The sequence below is a fragment of the Cynocephalus volans genome, chromosome 1 (genome assembly GCF_027409185.1).
Source record: "Cynocephalus volans isolate mCynVol1 chromosome 1, mCynVol1.pri, whole genome shotgun sequence".
NCBI classification, from domain to species: Eukaryota; Metazoa; Chordata; class Mammalia; order Dermoptera; family Cynocephalidae; genus Cynocephalus; species Cynocephalus volans.
Genome location: NC_084460.1, coordinates 183,263,618 through 183,272,871, shown reverse-complemented (window position 1 = coordinate 183,272,871; position 9,254 = coordinate 183,263,618). Strand labels below are relative to the sequence as shown.

The 9,254-nt window shown below is 38.8% G+C and overlaps 1 protein-coding gene and 1 pseudogene across 1 annotated transcript in view; one reads left to right on the top strand and one right to left on the bottom strand.

Annotated features, from left to right (window-relative positions):
* The first annotated feature begins 7,093 nt into the window (after positions 1-7,093).
* Positions 7,094-7,411, top strand: LOC134363939 (large ribosomal subunit protein eL36-like; annotated as a pseudogene).
* Positions 7,412-7,800: 389 nt separating this feature from the next.
* The window catches only part of MORC3 (MORC family CW-type zinc finger 3), a 39,890-nt gene continuing 38,436 nt past the window's right edge, over positions 7,801-9,254 (bottom strand). The window contains exon 17 of the mRNA XM_063094191.1: positions 7,801-8,995. Within this exon, the coding sequence (XP_062950261.1) occupies positions 8,842-8,995 (154 nt within the window). The 3' untranslated portion in view covers positions 7,801-8,841. The remainder of the gene's footprint in view (positions 8,996-9,254) is intronic.

The window sequence follows — 9,254 nt, the reverse complement described above, 5'->3', positions numbered from 1 at the left end:
GGAGCTGCTGGGAGGGGAAGGTTACGGGGAGCGGAGGGAGGGGGGAACGGGGTAGGAGGACGGGATTGCCCGGGGGGAGGGGACTGTCCAGAGAAGTAGCCTCCGGGAAGCGGAGTCATCCGTGGGAGAGGCCGCGGGGCAGGAGGAGACCCACCGCTGTTTCCCAGTGACGGGGCGATGGGCCCGGGAAGCCGGGACCTGGCCCGGAAGGAGGCCGCGAAGAGCCAGAACATGGACTGGGACGGGCCGACCGCACGCGCTCCGCTCCGGAGCTACCCCGGGCCCCAGTGGTCCCCTCTCGGCGAGCACCTTCCGCCCCGGCCCAGGCCGGCTGGGAGAACCGTGGGGCCGCCGGGGCCAGCCCCGGGAAACCGTACCTGCAGGGACAGTCAGCGGAGCCGCCGCCTCCTGCCGCCGCGCGCGCCGCTTCCCGCGCGCCGCAGGACCCGCCTCCGAGTGGGCGGGACCCCAGTGACGCTCCGCCTCTTAATAGGCGGGGCTCCATGAACGCCCCTCCCTACCCTGGGCGCCGAGGCTGGCCAAGGGGCGGCCCAATCTGTGGGAACAAAGGCTGTTTCCTTCTGGTTCATTAATTCCTGCCAGGCGCACGCCCGGTGGAAGAAAGAATGAGTTCATCGATTCAGGCACTTATTCCCTTGTTGGTTCATTCTTTTAGCAAACATTTATTGAGCTTTTGCTATATGCTAGATCCTATGCTGGCACCCGATACTTAGTGGACAGCGAAGCTGACTGAGACTTACCCTTAGGGAATTCACACTCCCTTGAAAAATAAACAAGAGCCTCTGCATAGGACAGGTGGGGAGACTGCAGCTCTGAGACCCGCCCAGGACTACCAAAATGTCAGTTCACCGTTGCAGCGGACAGCTGAGAGCTGTCGTCCCTATCAGGTCTGGTTCTGATCTCCGGAGTTTGAAACGTCAATAAAACAGAGACTCTGCCTTCGGGCCTCTCAGAGCCATGCACACAAATAATTAAAATAAAAAGATAAAGTGAAAGTGAGAGTGAAAGGAACAACGTGCTCTTACAGTTCAGAGTAGGTTATTTCGGATTTGAAGGCTCAAAGGAAGCTTTAAAAGAAAGTGACATTTAAAGTGGGCTTTATGTGACAAGAGTTTTGGATGAGCAGCCCTGGAAGTGTGGAATTCAAGCTAAAGAAGCACCACAGTAGGGCAGTAGAGGCACAGAGGGTGGGTGAGCAGTGGAACTGGAGATGGAAAAGGACATGAGCCTATGGCCCTGAAGCCTGTGGATGTGAATGAGGTCAGATGAACATGTGTATTTCAACTGACACTGTAATTCCCATTCTAAATAACTGCAATCCTGCTTACAGACATTAATGTGGGAGCTTGGTTAACACAAGATTGGCCCTGACAGATGGACACTCTCCATGTGCTAACAGCAGATTTCTGGGCCTTCAAGTTCAAGGGACTCTGCAAAATGAGACCTGCCCTGTGCAACCTCACAGTAGACAGCCTCCTCCATTAACTCAAAATGGATTAAAAATTTAAATGTAACACCTGAAACTATAAAACTCCTAGAAGAAAACAAAGGTGAAACACTTTGGGATGTAGGACTGGGCAAAGACTTTATGAATAACACCCCAAAAGCACAGGCAACAAAAGAAAAAATAAACAAATGGGATTATATCAAACTAAAAAGCCTCTGCACAGCAAAGGAAACAGTCAGCAGAGTGAAGAGACAACCTGAAGAACGGGAGAAAACATTTGCATACTACATATCCAACAAGGGATTAATATCCAGAATATACAAGGAACTCAAACAATTTAACAGTAAAAAAAATAATAATAATAATCTGATTTGAAAATGGGCAAGGGAGCTGAAAAGACATTTCTCAAAGGAAGAATGAAATTCTGATACATGCTACAACATGGGTGAAGCTTTGAAACATTAGGCAAAGTGAAATAAGCAGAGGACAGTTGTATATATTGTATGTATTCCACTTACATGAGGTACCTAGAATAAACACATTTATAGACACAGACAGAAAAGGTTACCAGGGGCTGAGGGTAGGGGAAAATGGGAAGTTATTGTTTAACAGGTGTGGATTTTCTTTTTGGGATGATGAAAAAGTTCTGGAAATGGATAGTGGTGATGGCTGGACAATGACGTGAATTGTATGTAATGCCACTGAAATGTACACTTTGGTTAAGTGGGGGCTGGCCCAGTGGCGCACTAGGGAGAGTGCAGCGCTTGGGAGCGCAGCAGCGCTCCTGCTGCGGGTTCGGATCCTATATAGGAATGGCCGGTGCGCTCACTGGCTGAGCGCGGTGCGGGCGACACCACGCCAAGGGTTACGATCCCCTTACCGGTCTCAAAAAGACACACACACACACACACACACACACAAAAAAATGGTTAAATGGTAAATTTTGTTATGTATAATTTATCACAATAAAACATTTTCTTCAATAAGTTAATATTTGTAACACAAATACTACAGGAAGGGTTAAGTAAATGGGAGTGTAGATAAAACAAGACTGACCACGAATTGAAAATTGTTGAAATGGGTACGCAGGAGTTTATTATAATCGTTTCTTATTTTTAGATGTTTAGAAATTCCCAAAATAAGGTTTAAAATACCTGATATTGAAAAAATCAGTTTAAGAACAATTAACTAATGGGAAATGAGAAAGTACTGGATAAGAACGGTTATAGCGTATAGTGTATAGTAATGCTATTATTAAATATTTTATATAACTATATAATTTATAATGACATATACAAATTATTGTCTTAGACCCCTGTCACTGTTATTTCTCAACCCTGGAAAAGAGGGAACAGGTGCAGTTACATCAGACTGTGTCACTTTTGCTGTAAACTGGTTAGACAACCCAACAACTACTCCTTGAACTCCGAACTCCAGGAATCTCACAGCAAGTTCCCATTTTGCAGTTTGTAAACACCTCTCCCACAGTACTGACCTGCATAAAATCATACACCAACCTGGGAACAATGCTCTACAGTATCTCTACTGCATCCACGAACAACACATTTTGAGAGATACTCCACATCAATGGAATAAAAAGAATCACAAAAACAAGGGACAATTGCCTACATAGAAAAGTAAAATTTATAAATCCAAATTACTTTAATTCAGCCTTGGTTCAGATCACAGTACAAAGCAGGGGCCACAACTTTCAACAGCATTTAACAGGAACCCCATAGGAGACTAGGAAGACTGTTAACGCAACTACTCTGTGAATATAAAGCGCCATTACATTTTTTATGAAGATACAGCCAAATTCTGGATATCTACATATTGACGACATTCATAAGCTAAACACTAGCCAGGTTGGGGTAAAAATCCTTTTGAGTCAAGTTTAAACTTATTCTGTATTTTGTTACCATGATTTTGAGTCCTAATTTACAAGAAATTCTGTGGCTCTAAAAGTTTCCTGTTAACTCTTACAGAATGAAACATTGAGCTTTGTTATACTTTCCTCTGTGTAACTGAGACGGAGAAATGAGAAAGAATTCGCTCAAAGTACCATCAATGAGGCCTGGAGAGACTGCCACCCATCAGGGGAGCAGCCCCGATCCAAAATCAGCCTTTCTTTTTATTCACAAGACAAGGAAGTTTCACAAGAAAAATCAGTTGATTCAATCATCAAAGAAGGACATAAGGACATAGGCAATGTTACAAAAGTTGTCCATGGCTAAGTGTAGCTTAACAATGGAAACTAGTAATATCAGTAAATTAAAGTGACATTCCAAAGTACAATTAGTAAAGAGCTAAGTTGGTCCAACTGGCTCATTATCTAAAGTATGACCTCTCCTTAAACAAAAGTTACACTTTTATGATAAAATCTAAATACAATTATCGCTAAAGTTTCCAACAGACAGCTTGCCCCTAGCAAACATTTTTTCCACAACTTTCCCTTTAGCAATTCTTAAAATCTCTCAACAGGATCAGTATGACAACCACCTGTCATCTCTAAAGTAATTAAAGTATACAAACCCATACCTAACCAGTGAGTGAGAGTTGATTAGATGGGCTTTGGTCACGCTATCTATGGGCTGTGGCCCCCTGTTCGAGGGCTTTTGCACCATACATGCATTTACCTAAAAACCTTATTCAAAAATCAAATGAGAATCAAGATTTCTAACCCACTACATTGAACCTTGAGGCTATGCTTGTTTTATGTATTTGAGATGAGAAATTTCATTTACTAACAATTTATCATTAGAATGTTTGTGTATAAAATTCACACTCAAATTTTAGAATGGATAATTCATTCTGTATGACCACACTCATTTAATAACTTCATCTGTTATTTAAATGGCTTGACTTTACCAAGACTGTCTCCTTTGGTCTTGACTTTCTTCCTACAGGCTGGTATATGAAAATCAACTTCGTGATCAAGAAATTTAGTTCTAAAAAGCAGTAAATATATATTTACACATATACATTTTTCCTCTACACCAACTGGATATTAATAGCATTCCTTTTGTGAGCTGCCAATGTCCAAAAGACACGCATATGGAGACACGCATCTGCTGGGACTTTTGTTCCACTCCAATGAGTCTATTTATGAGACACTGTACAAAATAAGATTTAACCACTGAATTTTCTGATATAGGAGTTATTTAGGTAGCTTTTACATAATTGTATGGGTGGTGTTTGTGGCCACATTAACACAAGCTTTTAGTTTCTTTACAGCAATAAGACAAAGAATCCAAAAAAGAATAGGCAAATAATATGTAATACACAGAAGAAATTAAAGTGGCCAATAACGAGAACATGTTCAGCCTAAGACAAAAAAATGCCTAAGACAAAATCACTTTTTCACATATCAGACTGGCAAAAGTAAGTTTGATGGGGTGATTTTGAGGAAAAATCACTGATACATTTATTACTCATAGGAGTATGAATTCCTGCAAACTTTTTGGGATGGCAACATTTATTAAAATATACCTAGCATACACTCTTTGACTTAGTATTCACTGCAAAAAACTTACCCTGGATATACTTGAAGACGTATGTATGGTGTTTATTGTCATAGTAGTATTTTTCTGTAATATCAAAAGCAAAGTAAATGAGCATTAGGAGCATATTAATTTCATAGAATGTCACTAAAGCTTTTTGAATGATATAGAAATGTTAAGTTGCCAGTTTTATGGTGTAATGCATTTACGTAAATTTTCATACGAATATATGCAACTTAATATAAATTGAATACATATATATGAATGTGTATATGTATGCAGTCAATATTTTCTGGAAGGACATACAAAAACCAATAGTGATTACCTTTGGGAAAGCGGTGGAAAAAGTAAGCCTTTTCACTATATACCATTCTTTCTGTTCATTTATACTTCTAACTGGGAAAAAAGAAAGCAGACATGCTGATCCTGAGTTTGTTTCATAAACCACTTGATTTCCACGTTTCTAAGTATTCACCAACAGAAGACATAGATCAATGGCTCTCACCTCTAATGGCACACTGGAACTAACCTGGGAGGCCTTAAAAAATACTGTTATCTGGGTCCAATCCCCAAAGACCCTAACTTAACCATCAATACAGATCATTGATTCCTTAATGACAAATGTGACCCAAGTGTCATGTGATAGAGGTCTGTGTGATAGAAAGAATCCAGAGAGCACAGGCAGTGTCACCAGTAGGACCTGCCACATTAGGAATTTGAGGCCCAGAGGAATGGCACAAGGACATGCCACACCACTCCTGCTCTGTGCAGCCACTCTACTTTTCACTGATTTTGTAGCCTTAGCTGACTAAAGCAGCTAAGAGACTGTGGACTGTTTTGGTTTACTTTCTCATACTTTGTTTTAAAGCAATAAATGTTAGTTTAACAATTACAGATAGATCTACCATACGACCCAGCTATCCCACTCCTGGGAATATACCCAGAGGAATGGAAATCATAAAGTCGAAGGTATACCTGTTCCCCAATGTTCATCGCAGCACTCTTTACAATAGCCAGGAGTTGGAACCAGCCCAAATGTCCATCATCAGATGAGTGGATACGGAAAATGTGGTACATCTACACAATAGAATACTACTCAGCTATAAAAACGAATGAAATACTGCCATTTGCAACAACATGGATGGACCTTGAGAGAATTATATTAAGTGAAACAAGTCAGGCACAGAAAGAGAAATAGCACATGTTCTCACTTATTGGTGGGAGATAAAAATTAATATATAAATTCACACACACACACACACACACACACACACACACACACACACACACACAAAAACCGGGCTTGGGGGGGGAGAAGATACAACAACCACAATTACTTGAAGTTGATACGACAAGCAAACAGAGGGGACATTGGTGGCGGGGAGGGGTGAGGGAGGAGGGAGGGAGGTTTTGGTGATGGGCAACAATAATCAGCCACAATGTATATCGACAAAATAAAATTAAAAAAAATAAAAAAATAAAATAAATGTTAGTTTAAGCAACACTGCCCTTCAACAGTAGCCTTTTACAAATTTAACAAAAGAGGTAGGTCATTCCTACCTAAATAATTATATGCACCATGAAAACCCATGTTGTTCTGTGAAACTTGTTAAATTTTCAAAATCTCTTATCTTGGCAGTATCTTCTTAAAGGGTAAGAAATATGTAAATACGTCCAAAGAATCAATTTAGCAGGCAAGTTTCTCTTCTAATCCTATGATTAATTTTCCCATTAAGCCAGAGAGCCATATAACACATTTTTGCAAGAATATAGAAGCTGACCAAAAGGAAGAGAAAAATGGCAAATTTCAAAAAGAACCACTACACTTAAAATATTCACAAAACTTACACAGGCTTTACATAGCCGTTATCATTTATGCAAAGTTTCTTTAAATGATGCACAAAGAAATTTCCTGAGTATAGAATACACACACTCTCTCCAAGAAAGATGAGTTCAGCCTAACAGTCTAACAGAAACAGTCTTAGTCTTCAGAATGTAACTTGTAATCAATATAATAAAATGAGTACAACTTGAGGGTCTAATGGATATATTGCTAGTTTTAAATTTAAAATAAATCTTAATTCTTTAAGCCCTTCTGTACAGCAACCATTGAAGAGCAGCAGCAATGGCTCTGTGCTACCCCATGGCCATGGACCTCAACAAGGGATACAAAGTGACCAAGAATGTGAGCAAACAGAGGCATGGCCACCACTGTGGGCAACTCACCAAGCATACAAAGTTCGTGCAGGACATGAACTGAGAGATGTGTGGCTTTGCCGTATATAAGCGCTGTGCCATGGAGCTGCTCAAGGTCTCCAAGGACAAACGGGCCCTCAAGTTCAACAAGAAAAGGTTGGGGGGACACACCTGTGCCAAGAGGAAGCAAGAGGAGCTAAGCAATGTCCTGACTGCCATAAGGAAAGCAGCTGCCCAGAAAGACTGAGTCTCCTCTTCCCCCTGTACAGAATAAAACCTTTACAAAAACTCAGAAAAGAAAACTAAAAACAACAAATCTGAAGAGTTACCCATCATATATTTTTATTTTATTACAAGGTATTTTAAAATCGGGCAATTACAACTGTGACAGAAAACCAGCTTCATACCAAAAATACACTTTCAATTACTTTATCAAGCAAATAAAAACAATCTTCATTAATTTGTTCTTTCCAGAGTTAATAATATACAGTAAAAATTTAATATTGTACATGACAGACATGTATAATTAAGCATACATACAAAATAAACATGTATTGAATGTTCAGAAACAAAAGTAAAAATAAATAGCAATGATAAAACTTTAGAAAAAATAATGCACATTCTAGATGTGGAAAATATGATTCTTAATTACATATACATAATTATATTTAATAGAAAGCCATCTCTTTAAAACTGCACAAACCATGGGAACAATAAAGCATAATATTTTATGGCATGTAATACTATAATCCTAGGGCAGTTTGTTCCTTAACTCCAGGATATAAAACACTTAGGTTTGTAATATAATAAAAGGTATGTAGTATCGTTTGAGAAAGATTGTCTTCCTCAACTCACATCAACATATAGTAATCCTACAAAAAGCTGTACAGGAAATTTCACAAAAAGAAATATTAAATAATTATTGTGCCCAATCCATGTTGACTAAACAGCCAAAAATGGGCTTCAAAGTAAACTTGGTGGTCATTTAATATTTTCAATACTTTTTAATACTAAAGATTGTTTCTTGGTTCTATAAAAACACACTTTGTATCTAACCATGATTGGCAATCTCAATCTCAGCACAAGAAAAATCCTGGTGAAACGGAGTCAGTCTCTACTTACCATCTTTTCATGGATAAAATATCTCAGGAGATAGGAATTTATAGAAAAGAAACATTAATGCTCAATTCATTTATAATCACAGCCATATCAGAAGCGTTATTAGAGCATTTAAAAATCCTATTTAAACTCCTTTACAATAAAATGAAAGGTAACATTCTCATTTGTATTATGGCACAGCCCTCAATTCAGAGAAAAATACAATTTGGGAAACCAGAAAAAAATTGCACAAAGGTTTGGGGCAACCTGAAAAGCTCCTGGTGAAAAATTCTTAAGTACTCTAGGGCAATAAAAAAATATGTGCAGACTTAATTTCAAATATTTACATTCAAAACAGAATTATGAGTTAGCTAGCTATTCAGCTGCTTACTACTAATAATTCACAGGTATTTCAAAAGGTATGATAATGTGTCCACAATATTTGTGACCACACTTGAATGCATAGAATACAGTAAATATTATGGTTCTTCAGTCTTTTACCTATATCTATGAAACAAAATTGAGAGCTGTACAACCATAAGAATTGAGCAAATATTTTTATTTTTCATAGAATATATTTTACGTACTACTGATTTCACTCATTTGTTCAACAACTTGTCCTAAAATCTCATCAACTACATCAACATCGTAATTTACTTGCTGAAGATCAAGATCAGGCACAATCATAGCCAGCAGTTGTCCTACATTAACTCGAAGAGATCGAAGTTTGAGGCTGCAAATACAAATATTAAACTTATTAGATAAGCATTACAGTACAGTTCAATATTAATGCAGAACTTAAAAACTGAAAGTGAAACACTAAATTCAAGTCTGTAGAATGACATACAATTAAACAATAAGAAAGGGAAAACTTCCCGTAGAGGACTGGATTTAATTTAATAATTCATTTTATCCAGTAGTTGCTTGCCTAAAATCCAAGCACAGTGTTTCATAAAACTAGTAGCTCTGTTTGGTTTCTACTCATATTTTTA